The sequence below is a fragment of the Paecilomyces variotii genome, assembly GCF_004022145.1.
Source record: "Paecilomyces variotii strain CBS 101075 chromosome Unknown C8Q69scaffold_4, whole genome shotgun sequence".
NCBI classification, from domain to species: Eukaryota; Fungi; Ascomycota; class Eurotiomycetes; order Eurotiales; family Thermoascaceae; genus Paecilomyces; species Paecilomyces variotii.
Window position 1 is genome coordinate 249,615 of NW_021167143.1, and position 20,322 is coordinate 269,936.

General features: G+C 50.5%; 6 protein-coding genes across 6 annotated transcripts; 4 read left to right on the forward strand and 2 right to left on the reverse strand.

The window, feature by feature from the left end:
• Positions 1-1,541: 1,541 nt before the first annotated feature.
• Positions 1,542-2,652, forward strand: C8Q69DRAFT_443712 (hypothetical protein; the record flags this gene model as incomplete). Its single annotated transcript, XM_028628939.1, has 5 exons — positions 1,542-1,604; positions 1,744-1,793; positions 1,863-2,182; positions 2,225-2,391; positions 2,602-2,652. 5 exons carry the CDS (start codon positions 1,542-1,544, stop codon positions 2,650-2,652), a joined length of 651 nt encoding a protein of 216 aa, XP_028485618.1.
• Positions 2,653-5,237: 2,585 nt separating this feature from the next.
• C8Q69DRAFT_401390 (C6 transcription factor) lies at positions 5,238-7,880 on the forward strand (the record flags this gene model as incomplete). The annotated part of the gene is made up of 4 exons (XM_028627923.1): positions 5,238-5,666; positions 5,727-5,824; positions 5,891-6,664; positions 6,719-7,880. 4 exons carry the CDS (start codon positions 5,238-5,240, stop codon positions 7,878-7,880), a joined length of 2,463 nt encoding a protein of 820 aa, XP_028485619.1.
• Positions 7,881-8,667: 787 nt separating this feature from the next.
• C8Q69DRAFT_463390 (molecular chaperone Prefoldin, subunit 4) lies at positions 8,668-10,240 on the reverse strand. Its single transcript, XM_028630370.1, has 4 exons — positions 9,848-10,240; positions 9,572-9,706; positions 9,148-9,215; positions 8,668-9,047 (listed from the first exon to the last, which is right to left on the reverse strand). Exons 1-4 carry the CDS (start codon positions 9,863-9,865, stop codon positions 8,855-8,857), a joined length of 414 nt encoding a protein of 137 aa, XP_028485620.1. The 5' UTR covers positions 9,866-10,240; the 3' UTR covers positions 8,668-8,854.
• A 654-nt stretch (positions 10,241-10,894) lies between these two features.
• C8Q69DRAFT_506184 (autophagy protein Atg27) lies at positions 10,895-12,070 on the forward strand (the record flags this gene model as incomplete). Its single annotated transcript, XM_028632774.1, has 3 exons — positions 10,895-11,156; positions 11,228-11,801; positions 11,875-12,070. The coding sequence occupies 3 exons, from the start codon at positions 10,895-10,897 to the stop codon at positions 12,068-12,070; spliced, it is 1,032 nt and encodes a 343-aa protein (XP_028485621.1).
• An 867-nt stretch (positions 12,071-12,937) lies between these two features.
• C8Q69DRAFT_226921 (hypothetical protein) lies at positions 12,938-15,045 on the reverse strand. The gene is made up of 4 exons (XM_028626345.1): positions 14,871-15,045; positions 14,605-14,787; positions 13,516-14,244; positions 12,938-13,398 (listed from the first exon to the last, which is right to left on the reverse strand). The coding sequence occupies exons 1-4, from the start codon at positions 14,931-14,933 to the stop codon at positions 13,258-13,260; spliced, it is 1,116 nt and encodes a 371-aa protein (XP_028485622.1). The 5' UTR covers positions 14,934-15,045; the 3' UTR covers positions 12,938-13,257.
• Positions 15,046-16,953: 1,908 nt separating this feature from the next.
• C8Q69DRAFT_226906 (P-loop containing nucleoside triphosphate hydrolase protein) lies at positions 16,954-20,299 on the forward strand. Its single transcript, XM_028626344.1, has one exon. The coding sequence runs from the start codon at positions 17,206-17,208 to the stop codon at positions 19,978-19,980; it is 2,775 nt and encodes a 924-aa protein (XP_028485623.1). The 5' UTR covers positions 16,954-17,205; the 3' UTR covers positions 19,981-20,299.
• Positions 20,300-20,322: the final 23 nt, after the last annotated feature.

A 20,322-nucleotide genomic window follows, 5' to 3' on the forward strand; every position in this document is an offset into this window, starting at 1 on the left:
TAGACGAGTCAAGAAAATCGCCGCATAGCTTTCGCTGATACATTTATCTATTTACTGTACCTAGCAGATTCGTACTTTCTGATGATCATGATTGGAAGACAAGAGATAGTCTCTAGGGGCTGGCTCCCGCATTAGATATCCAAGACAAGAATGGTGATAGGTCTGGTTGAATCTCGAGCCATTTGGAGGACATACGATGGACACTTGGTGTATATGAAATGAAATGAGCACAAGATTATCCAGGTTCTCGAGGACCTATTATGTATCCGTTCTACTGCGGTATTTACCCCCCGATTTGATCGGGAGGAGAGGATCGACGTGTCGACTTCACCAACAAAGGCAAGGCATTCAACTACTATGAAGCACGTCTTGGGTCAACTTGAGAGTGGAGAAGGGATAAATTCACCCATATATGACAGTTAATCAGCATGTGCCTTGGTGGTGACAAACGACGCATAACTAGTCCTGGCTCCCTGGTCGTAGGTGCATAGTTTGCCCAGTCAGCGCTATAAGCTAGACAGGGCCGCTCTATTGGTGTATCTCGCCCAATGCATTCACGCAGATTGGAGTTTGGTATTACCGAAACTGTTGAATCTCGCATGAAACCCGATAGATGGGTGTCGCTGCTAGGAATATGGTCATCTCGACTCATGCAAGGCCTTGCACATAATACCCCTGGAACTCTTCACGTGCTATAACTAGTATAACTAATTAAGTGTTGTTCCAGGTCCCTTTACAGTTACCAAGTAAGCAGGGCCTCTCAGCCCTATCTACCATAGTTATTATCATACAGTCGGAGCAAAACCCTGGGGATTTTCCCCAAGTACTTATGATTTGCATCCTTCCCCGCCAATCGGAACGGCCGGGTCGCCCATACTATACTATACTATACTATCGATGCTCAATTTGATCAGATGCAATATGATAGATAACCCCGACATGTGCCATGGGAGGAAAGCACCATCAAGCTGAAGGTGGCTCCTCATGCGAATTCGGAGAGGAGAGCAGTGAGAAAGATCATCGCTTATTTGCGCTTGGCTTAAGTAGCGTTGGCACCAAGTTGTTGTTTGGCAACAAAGTCTGGAAAAGTAAACAACAATAGCAACTGTCTGGGAATAATAATAATAATAACAATAATACTACCCAGCCAGATGGTGCGCTAGAATCGATTTCAAGCCACAGACGGGCTAGCTTTCACGGATTTCTCATTCAAAAAAGTAAGCATACTTCCTATGCTCCATGGATCCATGGATTTCAAGCCAGCTCGGGTATCTAGGGGACGATCGATGCAAAAAACAAACTTACTCTACTTAGTTTGGGGCCCCAACAATTGCCTGTTCGGCAAGGGGGGAGCACACTCGGATATTTCCGAAACTCGAGAGAGTGAAGAATCCAACGGTTTCCAAATTGTTAGTAGTGTCGCCTTTTTTTCCCTTCTCGTCCCGCACTTCCCGCGCGCAAATGATATCCGGAATGATGTGCTGTGCGCGATTATCCTACTTCACCGGGCGTCAATTAGAGTGCCTTAGAAGCTTCAAAACATGTCTATGGAGGCAGGCGATGAAGGAACGGAGGCAAATGGCACCAACAAGTTAACAACTAAGGTTCGTCGGCCGTCCACAGGAGATGATCTTCCCATCACTGCGTCAACCGGCATTGGAGTCGAACGGCTGCTACTACTATCCACCAAAGGACTTATCTAGTCCATCTTAGAACACCACTGATTCTGAATAATAATCATAGTTGATTATCCCACCACGACAGAGACAAGAGCGCGGGGTAGCACGTGACTGGTGTGTCAATATTCTACGGAGTGTTATTATTATTATCATTATCATCATTATTATTATTATTTGCAACAGGGACACGAATCCGCGGGAGATCCAGCCCAGACCACCTGAATTCCAGAGAGTGAGGATCGGAACAAGAATAGCAATTCATCGTCCCGTTCGACTCTATCCTTATTATTATTATGATTATTATGATTATGATGATTCTTGCAAGTTACAACCTTCACCGCACGAGCAGCCGGGATCACCGGTTGACCGGGACAAGCCGAGGCTGGACCCAGAAGATGCGCAATCACCGCCAGCTAGCATCCGTTGTGACAGGTACATTTGCCGACGTCAGATGGAGCGGCTGGCCCGAGATTGTCCTGAGCTAAAACAACCGGGCGTTGGAGGTAAAAAGAATGGTAGCTTTCGCTAACGGATTTCCGGACCAGTTGATGGCCTGTTGCAGCCTTCTCTCGACCACGATTTGCCAGTCCTGGAGAGCATGAAAAGAAAGCTCGCTCGGCTGTCGTTCCCGGGAGAATCGTCATCCTATCCGAGATCGAGGGGGGAGTTGATGGTGAACTTTGAAGGGAGGGATGGCCTAGTTGGTATCTTAGTCTGTGCGGGGAGGAGCCTCCTTGGTCGATACTCTAGTTAGACAAGTCGCACTCTACTAGATACTGTCGAGATCCAGATCCGACTCTGCTGTGTGGCCACCGAGGTCCAGAGCGCAGGACTAGCAGGTCTCGCCTTGCAAGGCCGGTGTTATCTGCGCAGGGTCTCTATCATTTATTCAGGTAATAATAATAACTACTACAATCTATAGTCATTGTGTCTTATAGGTTCCAGCTCCAAGACGATCATGCTCCGTCAATAATAGCTAATAATAATAATAATACCCGGAGAACAAACGGTCCTACCATCGATGCGGCCGGGATGTTGATGTGGGAAGTATGGACGATGGGTGTAGAGTTCAACGGCGCGATGGAGAGAATTAATTCAGGAATTGGTTCGCCCGTCTGGATGGGAAAATGGGTCACTGATCGATTAACTTGGCTGCAAGGAGAGTAGTATACTCCGTAGACTGTTGGAATCGCAGTATTCTAGTCGTTCGGATCCCAGCGACATCTCGGCTGCATGTACCGTGGGCAGTAGTTGCGCCATCAAGAATGGCGAAACCCCAAGCTGCCACAAAACGTGCAAGCTTGCAACGGTACCTTTTTCCAATCGACCAAAGCCCGTTAATCCACCCCTCCCCCGTTCAACGTTGGCGTGCAAGATCCGGGCTCCATCGGACGAGCAAGCGCTCTCGCCGCTGCATCGCCGAACCAACGCCAGGGCGGTTCCACGAGCCTCTTTTTCGCTCATCCTGACTGTTCAACAGGCCATCATCCACGGCGATGAACTAACTACGATGACCCCGTCAGACACAGCCGTCTGAGGATCTTTCCAGCCATCGTCGGTGGTGATTCGATGACGACCAGCCTCGTGGCTCCGTTATTGTGATGTTCGTGGTCAACCATGGGCCCCAGGCAAGAATAGTCAATCGTCTAACGTGCTCTGGGTGATTAACTATTCCACCACGAAATAATAATAATAATATTGGCATCCCGGGTCCACCATCCGGTCGGGTTCCCATGTGGCCAGTGTGTGTGTGTGGCCAGGCCTCGGGGGCTCCAGGTTGACCATACCACTCTCGACGACGACGACGACGACGACTACGACGGTATTTTTCGCCATGGCCCGTCCGTGAAGAAAATCTGGCCATTTGTGCTCTCTCTCTCTCTCTCTCTCTCTCTCTTCCCCCCCCAATCCCCAATCCCCAATCCCCATCCACTGCCGTCAGCCGGAATGGAGCCATGGAGACTCGAGCAAGCATCCACCCCATCCCGGCTTGTCAGCCTCTGAGGATGGACACCAATACACCGCCGAGCAAACCGGTCGATGGGTGATCTTCGAATGAACCGCTGCCCACCAACGCATCCCTGACTGGGTGATGCTCAGGCCCGGTACGCATCTACGTGTCTTTGGACGATCTGATGCCCACAATTGCTCGCCAAACGCTCCGTCCGAATGGGCTTTGTCGGCGCCATTCACACCACCTGCACTCCCTTTTTGCGCTGCCGATCTCGGGACGCCTCCGTCCCGTGGGAAGTCGTGAGATGAGAGAGTCCTCCTGTTTCCCTGGCGCTGCAGCCTCTAATTAGCACGCGGCGTGCGCGTGGTGTCCGTCCTGGGCTCGATACTCTTTTGGGAAGCCCTGCAAGAAATCATGCCGCGCTGGTCTGGATGGGCAGGTGCTAAAAGACTTAAAAGACTAAAACACTAAAAAAGAGCAAAGAGGATCATAGCCAGGGTCTCTCGGAAGCCACGCCAGTAGCCTGCTCAGGCCTCCGCCGTCCGTCAGTTCAAACTATTCCAGACTCAGCGACCATGGGTCACAGTTCCTATGGTACAGTCTACCATACAGTCTACAGCTTTGCCCGGCTCGTGGGAGCCTCCGGGGACTCAACCGAAAAAGAAGAGTCACGAATGCTGTCATCGACAGTCAACCGCGGGCGATCCCATCCGCGGGACGGATCTGATGGTATGCGACCCAGGAAAACGCTCCCAGGGCCCTTTCTGGTGGTTCCCGAGCTCCATTATTCTCGGCTGAAGGAGCTTAACTGATATGCGTTTTCCTTGGCGTCTCCTTTCCTGCGTCTGTCCGGAGTAATAAACTCTAGTATATACACGGTGTAGTCCTTAGTCTTGCCCAAACTCCGCCCCCCTCTATCTTCTTCTCGTCTCTTACCTGGCTCGTTTCAGCTACCGGGGTCGACCGAACCTGTCGGAGAGGCGGCCCAAGAGCTTGTGAGCCTGGCATCGGCTGGCAGTCTACCCCAGCGCGCAAGGCAAGTGTCGTCGATCCTGCTCCCTGGGTTCGTTCGTGGGAGGCATTAGCGATCCTTCTTATTATTCTTCCTGCTGGCGACACACCTCAATTGTTCCGCAACTCCACGACTACTAAGAAAACGGCTGTCGAATTGTTCAACCGCGAGCGGTTAGGATGACTCTAACACCTGCTTAATCCCTCCGACAGCCCAATGTCAACGCAGAAGCACTCAGAGACTCGTCGAGGACCCCGATACAAAGGTGTTGGGCGGCCCCGCGATATTATTGCTTGCCCTTGAATGCTCCGCTGAAGAGCCGCAAACTGTCCACTGATATCCTCCCCTCGCCACTTCTGACAAGTGGAATTTGCAGTGTCAATCCATTGTACTGTGTATGCCAAAAACGCGATCCATCGATTCTCTCTGTTTCCCTCTGTTTGTCTGGATAAAGAATTTCCGCTCTTGTTGTGCGCTTTTCTGGCGGTGATCGTGTTCGTTCTGGAAGTTGGTCCCCGGTCTCAACTGTGTGTGTGTGTGTGTGTGTGTGTGACCCATATGCAGTTGTTTCTTGCCATCAGAGACGTCCATTATGCAGAACCCATATTATCATCAGTCGGCTAGTCAAGGCCATCAGAGCACCGCATACGATTCTTCGTCTCTGCCATCCGTGGCTCCGCAACAGGGGACTTTCCAACAAGGCGGTGCTTCTATCCTCTCCGCTCCTCTAAGCAGACCTAGTAGCGGACTGAAAATGGCACATCTCTTGCAACCTCCGGCGCCTCAAATGGCAACTGCGCCGATTTCTACCTCGCCATATTCCCGCTCGTATGATTCGGGGTCGGGATCCCCTGCCGAGCGCTCCTCTGGTTTGGATGCGCCGTCGCTCAATGGATCGGTTCCGGAGAGCGCAGGCTTCATGTCCGGCCAGATGACAAGCGCGGGGCAGCAGCAGAAGAGGGCATACCGACAAAGAAGAAAAGACCCAAGTTGTGATGCTTGTCGTGAGCGCAAGGTGAAGGTAATATTGCATGCCCATCCGGTCTTCTTTCCCAGGGTAGAGCCCCTAACACCAATCTAGTGCGATGCCTCGGAATCAACCAGTTGTACGGAATGCTCGAACCGGAAAGTACGGTGTCAGTTCACCAAGGAAACGAACCGACGAATGTCTTCCATAAAGTCCGTTTCTGTCCTTTTTGTTTCACCCGAACTTGGATTTGGATGTTTCTTCTAACGTCCTCATAGGCAAGTTCAAGACCTGGAAAAGCAGCTTACAACGACCAAGCAGCAACTGCACCAACTCCGGTCTGGTATGTTGAGGGCGGATAACCTGATGGACATTGATTTCGATGCCGCTGGCCAGCCTGTGTTGCGACTGCCAGATATTGGGTACCGTCCGCCGCGGAGAGCACGGCCCACGATGACCCAGGATTTGTCCGACGTACGAGCAAATATGCGCGATTATGGCAGAGGAATCATGAAGGTGCCACCGCCATACCGACAGCAGGGGCCCGAATCGCTTTTGCCCACTGACTCTCCAGCCTTGCCCCCAAAGAACGTTGCAGACCATCTGCTTGCGCAATTCTATGCATGTGTGCACTCTGTCTATCCGATCATCCACTGGCCGACCTTCGTTGGCGAGTACGAGAAGGTGTACCAGGCCGGTTCTCTTCGTGGGGTTCCGAGAGGTTGGGCCGCCGTTCTATTTGGTGTATTCTCGTGCGGATCGCTGCATACTCTCGAGCCCAACAAGGTTCGCGACGGAAAGGAATATCTGAAGGTCTCCCTAGGCGTTTCGGACGTTTGGCAAGATGAATTCTCCCTGGACCAGGCGCGGGCCACACTCTTGGTGGCAATTTTTCTCTATGAGGTAAACTCGAAGTCCGCCAGTTGGGTCTGGTTGTCTTCTTCCGTGAGAATGGCACAAGAGATGGGGCTGCATCTCGAATCTGGACCGTGGCTAGCTCTTGAAGGCGAGATGAGAAAACGTGTGTGGTGGGGGATCTACGCGTGGGATAGGTTTGTTTCCCTTCTTTGCCATTCACCGATCATATCTGATTCTCATTCTGCTAGACTCATATCGCTGGAGATGGGGAAACCGCTCTTGATCAATGACCAAGACTGCGATGTCGACCTCCCGTGCCCGATTGATGAGCAGTTCATCTCAGAAGGTGGAACTCTACCCGAAAGTGGTCAATCAACACCTCTCTTGGCTACAATCCACGTCGTTCGATCCATCGGGCAGCTCACTAAGACGCTGCGGTCTCCCGTTATCACCCCTGCCACCTTGGAGACATTCGAGCGTCATTTCAGTGCCTGTCTGGCGACGTTTCCCGTCCACTATCTTCCCAAGTCCGACCAACCTCTGGACCCTCGTTCTCTGGCTCCGATAATCCATCTGCAAAACGCTCGTCTCTTCCTTCATCGCCATAACATTTCTCCGCTGTGTCCCCCCGAGGTACGTTATCCGGCAATACAGTTCTGCCTCGAGATAGCTCTCGATACAGCCCGCCTTCTCTCTCGATGCATGCACCTTCCTGCGGACATTCAGCAGGGATACCAAGTGAGTAATACCGGGGATTGGCGTCCCTTGTTAGCATCATCGGCAAGTACGATGCTTTGTGTGCATGTGTGGCGTTGTATTCTTATGCTCCTGTTCCGCGAAGAATACTCTGCTGCCTTGGTGTGCGTCCAAGCTAGTGCGGCAATTGGTGGTTCTCGATCTGTGAACAATGCTTGCGGACGTTACATTGCATTCTTCTTGAGGCTTCTCCTGGACCGGCTACGGCGTCCTGAGGTAGTGGTGTTGGACCGCGATGAAGAAATGCTCGCCTATGTCTCTGGCGATATGCAGAGCAGTACGGAAGAAAGCTGGATCTGGCAAGGGAGCGAGACGGGTTCTCAGCTCCCGACAGTGTCCCCACGGTCATCGAACACTCCTCCTTTTGGAGGCAACGCCACGCAGGGACTCAGAGAAGATTCCGTATCCGGGGAGAGAGATCCAGAATGGGAAGGCTGGGATTGGGTCCAGAGAACGGTCGAATACCTCGTCAACGAAAAGGAGCAACGTCAAAGAACGTACGACAGGAATGACATGCAGACTCTGCCTAGGTCAATGGAGACACGATCAGATCCGCCATCCGTCGGTTCGGAAACTACCAGTTCGTCCAGTACACCACAGCAGCCACGTTCCAGCGCCTCCAATTCGCGAATGACAATCGCAAGCATCATCTAGATTGGCGGATATGTATCACTTTCAAGAATTTCTTTAAATCCAGCACGGCGATGCCATTCCGTCGCCCTGTTATGGAACCCTCATCCATCAATAATCGTCACGTGTCTAGGGTGCTTGTGAAGAAACAGTTGTCCTTATTCACCTGCTCGCTTTTATCATCGCCTGGGGACACAATTTCTTCCTTCTAGGCTGGGAGGTTTTCTGGAAGAGGGCGCGTCCCAGCCCCTGCTGATCCTCGTAAAACAGAGCGAGAGGTCGTGCATGAAAGCCAGCGAGCGACCGGAGAGCAGGATCCTGGAATGACATACAGGATATAGGGTGTTTCAGTCGCTTGCCGGTTTCAACTGTTTTAACACGATTACAGTTCTTAAGAACCTTTGCGATTATTTATTCCCTGCAGTTCAAAGTGGGCCACACGTGAAACGAAGGTCATGGTTTAATGAAAAGCTGCATGTATTTCTTCGAGCGTTTTATGCATATGCATGTATGTGCGGATACGTGTCTATAATGCGATTCATGTCATCATGAGATATTAGTTACCAGAATACTTATTATATAAACATATCTTTATTATTATTCAGGGGTTTTTTTTTTTATTCTGCTATGTTCGATTGTATGAGTAGAAGGAACTAGTTAACTTCCCACTCTTGAATTGGGAGGTGTATATCTGATATACGAAGTAAACACTAGATTCCCCATTCGTCCGATTCTCTGGAATAAAATGGTTCGAAACTCTGCCTCTGTGGTTGAGGGACTTTCTTTTCTGTTTAGTATGATTGTGCAGCAGCAGCAGCAGTAATAGCAAGGCTTACATTATATCTATCCAGGTCTAACACCTCCTCTGAATACAAAAAAAAAGAAGAACCAAAGAGAAATCTCGAAAAAGAAGGGACATATATACACTGTAATTTTTATTTATTCATTCACTTTTTCTAATTCCCTATTATTTCTCTTTTCCCACCACTCCCTTCATTTCAAGTTTCCAAATTAATACTCCTCCCGAAGCGCGCATACAGCGCCACTTTCAATTTCTGAAGTTCCTCACGGATCTCACTGAGTGATTCCTCGAGCTTGGAGACGTCTTCTTCGATCTGCTCGGTAGATGTCGCGAGCATGGATTGCGCGTCAGAAAGAGGTAGGGAGATGAAAGAGTCGCCGATTTTGTAGCTGTGGTTGTGGTGATGTTAGTGGGGGGTATGGTATGGCATGAAGGGTAAGGTAGGTAGGTAGGTAGGTAGATGAATGAATGAATGAATGGGCTACTTACGGGACGAGGTCATCTTCATCGGCCAGTTCGAGTTCTGTAGAGACTTCTTCGAGATCTTCTTTGTCTTTCTGTTGTGGTTTGTTAGTTTTGCTCTTTTTGCGTTTGCGTCTTCTGTTTTTCTTTGGTGAAGTTTTTTGCTTAATTGGGTATATATGATATGGATTTTGGATGGTATGTCGTTTTTTGGAGATTGAAATCCATCGTATATGGATTCCAATCTGGTGGATTTGATGACCAATGTAGATAGAAAGATGAAATGGGTATCAGAGAAGCAAGCAGCGTTTCCATTGCTGCAGTGGTGGAAATATCACAATTGAAGAGATAAACAATGAACCAAACCACATTTTAATTAAAAAAAAGTATTCGAAAACGGATTTCTCTTTTTTCTTACAAAAAGGAAGAAAGACGGAAAAAAACCACATACCTGCTTCGCTTTCAACTGCTCCTCAAGCACCGTCTCCCGCTGATGCAGTCGACTGAAGCGATTGATCTTCTCTTGATCTTCACGACGGACTTCCGTATCCTCCCCCGGCGCAGAGGCCTCGTCCTCTTTCGAGAGCTGGCGACAAGGAGAGAAAAATCAGTACATCACTATCGATCACCTGATGATGACGGTAGATTTGACCAAATGTTTTCCAGAGAGAAAAAACGATGTGGGCAAAACAATAAATAGATCAGATGCGAGATCTAATATACGTACCATCCGGTGTTGCAGCATCTTGGGCAGAGGCCTTCGATCAGGGTCCTGTCGAGCCGGGAACTTTGACTGGAGCTGATAGTTACACGGAGGGGTTTGGATAGCTTGCAAGTGTCTTTCGTGGTGGAGAGTTGGTCCGTGCGGGAAGGCGGGCGAGGAGCGCGGATAGTGTTGGCAGTAGTAAGTATGTAGAAGAATTAATTATTAATTACAACGATGGATTAGTTATGGATTGCAATGATTCTGATCTGTTCATAACTATATCTTTTGATGAGATTTCGATTCTTATACCAAGAGTCTTCTTGATTGGATCCATAGCTGCGATTCTCATTGCATCCTCACGTGCTTGGTCCTGTGTCTCTTCAGGGGATAACTAGATAATAAGTTACTATCGCTGCTGAGAGTGGATATTATATTGAATTGATATATTATATTATACTGATCTCATTATAATTATCCATTTTCTCAGTCGTTGCTGCAGTTGACTGTCCACGTGCCAAATATCGCTGTCAACCTCTCCGCAGTCCACCGCCAATATCTAATTCTAGGCTGAAACAGCGTCGGAACAAACTGCGACAACAGACCAGCAATCCTAGCAACAACAATCCAAGTTGACCTGACAGGCTGACACACGTACTCTATCTACACAGTTAGCGGAAAAACCGCTTGTTCTCGTGGTGAGCAGAGCGTCCATGGGGCTTGTGGGTGACATCATCTCGTAATTCATTAATCAGTTAGCCGCATGTGGAGAAAGCGCGGCGATACTCTCCAGCCTCAGCTTCATCTCGGCTTCTCCTCGTCCTGCACAGCTATCCAACTTGTCCTCTCCGCTAGTCAAGCGTACCGGGATTTCCTGCAGGAGAGCGACATCCCAGCTCTCGCAACATCCTCTGAGGTCTTCTGCCCCGTAACGCCCTTGAATCGCCCTACTCTAGTGCAGCTGGCTGGCTCCGGCCGGGCTGGATCGGTTTTCCGCGGTCGCCTGTCTATCTCTCCTCGTCCCATTCCCTTTCTCTTTCCATCAACCGTCTTGACAACCAATCCGCCACGATGCGGCTACACTCGTCATCACCTCTCGTTTTCCTCGCGTCGATGCTGCCGGGTCTCACCGCCGCCAGTGGGTTCGATTGCGCTCACATCAGGGTCGATGGGATAGAGTACGATCTGAGTCCACTCGCGGGCGTGCACTCGCTATATCATGTGGAGGAGACGGAGGACGTCGTCGTCAATACGACATATGTGCTGAATATCTGCAGTCCCTTGAAGGGCGCTGCTATCAGGGGGAAAGCCAAGTGCGGCACGTCCAAGAATAGTATGCTGCCTGCTCCTTGCAGTCTGCCAACCCCTACGTGTGCGGTGATGCTAATTCGAATCTACTCATAGTTTGCGGCTTTCAAGAGACCAAATTTCTCGACGGATCTGAAGATTTTGAATATGCCTTTCCGATCGTGGGATTGGATCCCATGGGCCACGGCTCGATAGACCCGGAAATCACCCGGCTGAAGCAGTTGGATTCAGCCCAGGAAGGGTTGCTGGTGAAGCTCTCCGGAGGAGAGTATAGAGAGGAACCCACAAAACCGGACTCGAAGAAAGCTGCCAGTGCCGTCATCGAATTCAAGTGTGACCCCGACCGAACCGGACTGGAGGGACTCAAGGATGTTAAAGATGACGATGAGAAGCAACGGCGTCGAGCTATGAAGCGGGATGGTGACGATGACAATGACAAGGATCATGGAGACGATGGCAATGATGAGAAGGACGGAGATAAGGACGGCAAAGACGACAAAGACGACAAGTCTCGCAGTCTTATATTCAAGAGCTTCGGGCCCGGTGATGACAAGTCTTATGTTCTAAAACTGGACTGGAAGACCAAGTACGCATGCGATAACCAAGTCCGGGACAACAAGGGAAGCAATTCCTCTAGCCACTGGGGATTCATCACCTGGCTGATCATCATGTGAGTGACCTTTTCTTCCTCTTTGTCACCATCGAAATCGTGACAACTAATGTCTTGTTTCTCCGACATCCAGCGTCTTCCTCTGCACGGCAGCCTATCTCATTTTCGGCTCCTGGCTCAACTACAACCGTTACGGTGCCCGTGGCTGGGATCTGCTCCCCCACGGCGACACCATCCGCGACATCCCGTACATCTTCAATGACTGGATCAAACGCGTGATCAACACGGTGCAAGGGACAGGAACACGAGGTGGCTACAGTGCCGTATAGTTATTTCGCCCTCTTGGGATTGTTGTTTGACGTTTTGGATCACGTCCTCGAGATTAATTCTGTAGTGCAATATACTCACAGAGCCAGCGGCTAGCTTTATTACTGCTATGCCTGTCTGGGAGCTCGGAACTTTGGAAAAATGGATTCAAGGTTGCCACTGGAAGAGAAACCTAACCTAGGAATAGAATAGCAGAGAACTGTCATGTTTGCTATTGTTACATTATCATCCATGGGATTGATTGATTGTCCTTGTCTTGTTATTTTAGCTTCTCACATATAGCATGGTGGCTGTGCTCAGTGCTTATCGTCGTTTTCTTAACGTTTCGGGTAGATGAAGATGAAGATATGATATAATTTGTATCCTTTTGAAGACAAAATTCCTGGGTCTGAGGTTAGATTTTATCGAGTACGTAGTCAAGAACAGTAGATCCGTACATTAGTGTCTTATCTTAATTCTCTCTTTTCATAGGAATCATAGGGCATGTTATGAATTAGAGGAACAATACTGATTTGACCTCGCTCGAAATACTTGGTCCTGACGGGCGGTTGACATTCATCCATCCATCCATTCCCTATCTAAACTTAATCAGCTAGTTAGCAGACCACCATCGAACATGTGTCCCTAGTGAAGAAAAAATAACGGTCAATTAACTACTATTGATTCTTTACTTGGTAATCGTTCAATACCTACCCTTTTGATCCCGACGTTGCTTTTCTAAAAGGTTAAAGTGAAATCAAATCAACGGGCTACGGGTACTCGATAGATAGATAGTAAGGTAACTAAGTGTTAGTATCGTTTCATGATATGAGAGATATTTACTTTTCGGTTTATATGAACCTCCATCGAGAGTTCATGATACATATCTGCTACGGAGATGTTACTTAGGGATTGAATCTGATACAGCAACGAAGTTGGTTGGTTGTTACTGATGATTTGGCCCCGAGGCAGAAATAAAAAGAAAAGGAAAGAAAAAGAAGAATGATTTCGTTACTGTTATAGCAAGTCATGGACGCATCCATCCATCCATCCATCATCGATAAGATTACTACTAACAAAGCAATAACGCATAATTCATATCTGTCTACCCTCTGTGATTGTAATTGTCCAGAGGGGCAGTTTAGCAAAGACCCGAGGCGGGAGGTTATAGCAATATCAATATCAATATCAATACTAAGAGAGGCCCGCTTTAGACTCTCATTGCGTATTTCTTCAGGTAGAGATAGTCGGCCATGTTACGGTCGACGGTCTCACGGATGATCTTGGCGCCCTTTTCGCCGTATTTGGATCGCCATTCGGCGTCATAGTCTTCTTCGGATTTGGCTGATTTCTGGGTTGGAGATTATGTCAGGTTTGTTTTTCTTTTCCTTTTGGTTCATTTGATGGACTGGAGAGTATTTATTGGAAGAGACAAAGATGGAGAAGAAAAAAGAAGGAAAGAACTTACAGGACCACGGGCAGTTAGGCCTGTCGACTCAATAGCATCGTCGTGGAAGCCCATCCACTTCTCGAAAGCCTCCTTGGCGAAACGGTGGTCCTCCTCGCTGTTCCAGTTGAGCATGTCTGGCGTGTATTCGAGACCGACGCTCTTGCAAAAGGCCTGGATCATCTCAGCAGGCTTCTCCAGCAGTTCGTCCGCGTCGACGACGCAGATCTCCACGCCATTGGTCTCGTCGATGTTGTTCGCGTTCTCGTTGGCGTATTCCGGATCGAGACCGTCGGTAGCGATCCGAGGTCCAACGAGGCGCACCTTGCGCAGGTAATCGAAGACACGACGGACCTCGTCGTACCCTGCTTCGGATGGATAGAATTCGTAGAAACCGGTGACCTTGTCAAGAGGCGGGATGGTGCAGCGGTAGTATGACGGGATACTGTAGTGAGGATCACGGATGAGGAAGGCAAAATGGAACTTGGACAGCATCTCCGTGGGGACCACGGTCGGATTGCCTGGCTCAGATTCCGTGCCGTAGGGGTACGGCGCCTTCTTCTTCAGCGACCCATCTCCATTAATCGACGTCGTACTACCGGCCACACCATCCGCCTCGGGGGCTCCGTTGGTAGTAGTCTGTGTGCCCACGCCACGCTTGGTCTTCTGCAGCGAGGGCGCAATGCTGGCAGGTTGGCCATTGGGCGGCACGAGATAATGGATGATGTCTTTGATAAACAGACGTTTTCCCTGAGGTCAAAGTGAGCACGAGGATCAATCAGTCACGCGAGGTTCAAAGAAAGTTCTCGCGGTGACAGGTATTTCGCAATCGTCTGCCGGTATGACGAATCCAGGGATCGGCCCTAAACCAGGAACCATCACGTGCTGGCCCCGATTCTGAACCATTCGAGGTCTCTGAGAGGAGGAAAAAGTCGAAATGATAGATCTTAGACAGGTAGGGCAGAAGATACGAATGATCTCGCCAAGGTGGCTGGTGCTGGATGGTTCTCGGGGAGGAGATTGTGCAGAGAATGACGCTCAAGGATGGAGGAGAACGACAGGGGGCAAGACAATAATAGCCAGAAATTGCTACAGAAAGGAGGAGCGGACCTCAGAAGCTTCTTGATCGATCCTATCAAAGATGGTCTTGAAAGTCGACTGGCTAAAGCCGCTTTCAATTCGGGCCTGCTCATCGTTCTCGTATCTCACGCTGAGCCTTTCCGGGCCAAAATAGAACGCATCTCCAAAGGGCTCGTGGATACATTTGAGAGTATCCCGACGGGTCATGAAGACCTGGATCGAAAAAGTTAACTGTGTTAGCAACAGAACCAGCCCGGTTGGTCGAGGGTCATCGTCGATGACAGCTAGTTACTCACCCGTTCAAAGGCCGTTGAGCATGCTCGGGGGTGGGTAGCCACGAAGATCGGTTTTCCCGCCATAGTGAATATCAGAGTGATAATACACGATCGTACTCAAAAAAGGATGCCGATATACAACCGGGATTGGATAGTCGCAAGGGTATATGAGTTGGTGATGGCGATGGTGCTGATGAACGGCCAGATGGATTCAGATGCGTCTCAATCCTTCCGAGGGTAGACTACGTCAAGTTCACTGGCTGCGTGCGACCGTGTAGATTTCTCTTCAGGGACGATCGGACTCGAGATTATGGGGGCCCATGGCCATTAAAAAGCTGGTATACGGAGTACGTGACGACGACGGGCCTGGACGAGACCCAATCCGCCACGACCAGGGATGCATTCTTCTGTTGACCCTCTTTTCGTCCGCTTGATCTAACCTTGGTCTGCAGCGGCCATCCCGAAATGCTGTAGCACTTTGACCTCGTGGCTTGGCTCCTCCAACGGACGAGTTGATCCTGAGGCCCTTTTGCCTTTTGCTTTTGCCATAGCGGACAGACGACTTGACTTAGCATCTCGGCAAGTCACCACTCAGGTACCGTCCTTTCACGGCGTTCGCTGCGGTTGGTCACCCTCTGCTGCTGGAAGAAGGCTGTGATTTGGTTCGAATCTTCCTACAGGTGTGTCTGTAGTAGTTAATAATAATAATAATACTTGGAAGTACTACTGACTGACTTTTCCACTAGCCTTGGAGCAGGTTAGGGTCCTTAGTACCCTAATTAATTATTATTATATAAACCAACACTCCGTCAGCCTTGCTGCTTTCACCATCGGGTTTTCCTATCTCATTATCCCCCTCTCTCTTGACGTCACTAGTTCCTGTTGATAGCTCTCGCCTTTTTTCCATCCTCTTATCGCGGAAAATCTGAAATTCAGCGCGGCTTTGAGGTCAAGCGATATCCGTGCAGGCGGCTGCATCATCCGTGCTTGCAGTGAACTACTACTCTTAGCATAAGGGACCGGCGTCGGTTCCCGTCCGCTTCGCCCTGATCTAAGTAGTCGCCCCCCGCAGGTCTGCCGGCTAGAAGCCACTGTTGTCCCATCTTGGCTCAAACTCACGGCGGTTCCCGTCGTGTCTACGACATGCTGGAGGGCTAGAACAGCATTTCTATCATTTCTATCACCTAAACGTGGCGGGGGAGGGGTTTCTTGTTTTGCCGCTTTTCTGTGCTTCTTGCTCCATGACAAAGAAGAAAAACGGGTTCGTTTCTGACTGAGAAGGTCGAGGGAAAGCCCCGTGTGCTGTTCCTGAATCAGTTTAATGTCGAACTCTCAGGTATTATTATTGGAGTACTCCGTGCTCTAGTCCTCTCAAAGCGGCTCCTTGGTACACGAGGGGCAAACCAGCGGACGGGCGGCGGCGCGCACTGACGACCAAGGCTGAAGCCCCCTCGCAGCTTGGACGAGATGGTCAAGCTTTATCGGTCGAGCTCCATTCGCTCGTGTCATCTGGAACTGGAACTGGAACTGGACATATCCGAGTGTACCATGCGGAACGAGGATAGCCGACTGGACGGGTTGTCGTCAGATACAAATGCCAGGCTCGTGTCAGATTCCAGCTAAGCAATGGCCTTGGCTCTTCTACCGGTATATCAGCACCTCACCACCCCTGGTGTATAGGTGCCATAGCTTTCCCCATGGAATGTTGGCTGCCATCCCCGGGATACTTTCCTTCCGTAGTAGTGCGGGCGGATCGGGTTAATTATAGCTTAATTTGGATAGATAGACCTTATCGGAGTAGAAGACACTTATCGATAAGATGGAAGCCATCAGGCGCTCTCGAAATGATGGTCTGATGGTCAACGAGTGCTCTTTTCCCCGTGAGAAGACTCGAGCTGGGTCCAGAAGTTCATCTCCAGAAAGCCACAGCAACCACGGTAACTGCCTACTGGCACACTGAACCGTCGACGAAGGAAACTGACGACCGAAGAAGCATGACGCTTGTGCTATACTGACTGAGTGGTGAAGTCATCCTGGCGTGGTGGATATCACGTGATGTTTCCGGAACGAGGTGGAAGGCAGAGGAAGATACGTGGGACTGCCAGATCCAGCCAGCAAATGCAGCAGCTCTCTATATTATCATTATCATCATCCTCGAGTGCTTTGCATTCTCCAGACATTCAGCGAATTCAGATCATACGATACCACATCGAAGAGCTCGTTCCACGACCCAACGGTCGACGACGACCGGTGACCAATACTTAAATACTCACCATATTTCTCTACCTAACCTTACCTCTCTACCACACTTCGACTTACCACAACAAACACTTCCCATAATCACTTACCGTTCAACATGAACGGAGCACAGTTTACAGACAGAGCAAACAAGGCTCTGCTAGATTGCAGTAATCTAGCAGAGCAGTACGCCCACTCACAGATTCTCCCCGTCCACCTGGCAGTCGCCCTGCTGAACCCCTCACCAGAAGATGCAGAGGGGCAGGTAGTAGGTGCACCTTCAGACGGTGCGCCCTCCCTCTTCAAGCAGGTTGTCGAGCGGTCGCACGGCGACACTCAGCTGCTCGAGCGATCATTGATGAAACAGCTCGTCCGGCAACCCAGCCAGGATCCCCCACCAGAGCGTGTTGGACTCTCCCCCGCGCTCGCCAAGACGATCCGCACAGCAACAGAGCTGTCCAAGACGCAAAAGGATAGCTATGTCGCTGTCGACCACCTTATCCAGGCCGTCGTTCAGGACCAGCAGGTCCAGCGAGCCCTGGCAGACGCCAACATCCCCAACGTGAAGCTTATTGACCAGGCCGTGCAGCAGATCCGCGGTACGAGACGGGTCGACTCGAAGACAGCCGATGCAGAGGGCGAGAACGAGAACCTGAAGAAGTTCACCATTGATATGACCGCTATGGCCCGGGAGGGAAAGATCGATCCCGTGATTGGCCGTGAAGAAGAGATCCGCCGAGTTATTCGAATCCTCAGCCGAAGAACCAAAAACAACCCTGTCCTCATCGGTGAACCTGGTGTCGGTAAGACGACCGTCGTCGAAGGTCTTGCCCGCCGCATTGTCAACGCTGATGTCCCCGCCAACTTGGCTCAGTGCCGGCTGCTGTCGCTGGACGTCGGTTCGTTGGTGGCTGGATCCAAGTACCGTGGTGAATTCGAAGAGAGAATGAAGGGTGTTCTCAAGGAGATCGAGGAGGCCAAGGATATGATCGTTCTCTTCGTAGATGAGATCCATCTGCTGATGGGCGCTGGTTCTTCGGGAGAGGGTGGAATGGATGCGGCCAACCTGCTGAAGCCCATGCTGGCCAGGGGTCAACTCCACTGCATTGGTGCTACAACCCTGGGAGAATACCGCAAGTACATCGAGAAGGATGCTGCTTTCGAACGACGATTCCAGCAGGTCTTGGTCAAGGAGCCTTCGGTTCCCGAAACCATCTCCATTCTCCGTGGTCTTAAGGAGAGATACGAAGTCCACCATGGTGTCAACATCCTCGACGGCGCCATTGTCGCTGCTGCAAACCTGGCTGCTCGATACCTGACCTCGAGAAGGCTCCCTGACTCCGCTGTTGACCTGATTGATGAGGCGGCCGCCGCTGTCAGAGTGACTCGTGAATCCGAACCCGAGGCTCTGGACACCCTTGAGCGGAAGCTGCGTCAGCTCCAGATTGAGATTCATGCTCTGGAGCGCGAGAAGGACGAAGCCTCCAAGACCCGTCTTGAGGCGGCTAAGCAGGAAGCTGCCAACGTCACAGAGGAGCTCCGCCCACTCCGTGAGAAGTATGAAAACGAGAAGAAGCGCAGCAAGGAGATCCAGGACGCCAAGATCAAGCTGGACTCCCTCAAGGTCAAGAGAGACGAGGCAGAGCGTCTGGGCGACACTCAGACGGCCGCCGATCTCGAGTACTACGCTATCCCCGAGACCAAGTCGCTCATCGAGCGTCTCGAGGCGGAACGCCAGAAGATCGAAAACGAGAACCGTTCTCGCCAGGGCGAGGCGGGAGAGGCACTACTTGCAGATGCTGTCGGTCCCGACCAGATCAACGAGATCGTCGCCAGATGGACTGGTATCCCTGTAACCAGGCTCAAGACCACCGAGAAGGACAAGCTGCTCAATATGGAGAAGCACCTCGGAAAGCTTGTCGTTGGTCAGAAGGAAGCCGTTACCTCAGTGTCCAATGCCATCCGGTTGCAGCGATCTGGCCTCAGCAACCCGAATTCGCCGCCTAGCTTCTTGTTCTGCGGTCCTTCCGGTACTGGTAAGACACTGCTGACCAAGGCGCTGGCCGAGTTCCTCTTCGACGACCCCAAGGCCATGATCCGGTTCGACATGTCCGAGTACCAGGAGCGACACTCCCTGAGCCGGATGATTGGTGCGCCTCCAGGATACGTCGGCCACGATGCTGGTGGTCAGCTGACGGAGAACCTGCGCCGTCGTCCATTCTCTATTCTCTTGTTCGATGAGGTTGAGAAGGCTGCCAAGGAGGTGCTTACCGTCCTGCTGCAGCTCATGGACGACGGACGGATTACTGATGGCCAAGGCCGCATTGTTGACGCGAGAAACTGCATTGTCGTCATGACATCGAACTTGGGTGCCGAATTCCTGGCTCGCCCGACTACCAAGGACGGCAAGATCGAGCCTCAGACCCGTGAGCTCGTCATGGGAGCCCTGCGCGACTACTTCCTGCCTGAGTTCCTCAACCGTATCTCCAGCATCGTCATCTTCAACCGCCTCACCAGAACGGAGATCCGGAAGATCGTCGACCTCCGTCTTGGCGAAATCCAGCGCCGTCTCGAACAGAACGACAAGAAGATCAAGATCGAATGCACCGAGGAAGTCAAGGACTACCTCGGACAGGCCGGTTACTCGCCTGCCTACGGTGCTCGTCCTCTGTCGAGACTTATTGAGCGTGAGGTCCTCAATCGTCTGGCCGTCCTTATCCTGCGTGGCAGCATCAAGGATGGTGAAGTGGCTCGTGTGGTCATGAAGGAAGGACGGATCGACGTGCTGCCGAACCACACGGGAGTCGAGTTGGAAGATGAAGAGATGGTTGATGAAGATGAAGCACTGGCCGAAATTGAGGAGAACAGTGCCGATATGGATCTCTACGAGTAAACGGATCTCGAAGAAAAAAGTCGCAGCTGATGAATATTATGAAGAAATTGCGAGCACAAAAGCGGATGTTAATGATGAATAAGCATGAGCATGGCGTTGGAGGTTCCAAGTATCTGTTTTAATGGGGGTGATGTAATCTTCTTCCTTGCATGTATTTACATAGTACATTTTTGGGGGTTCTTCCATTTCCAACACGAATACGGGGAATGAATACAGACAAGATCATTAACAAAATATCAATGTCCCTTCCGATTATACAGCGTAATCTTCGCAACTTTTCTATCTTGCAGATCCTGTAGGCTAGACACCGTCATAGTTCAACAGCATAATCAATCTTAGTAT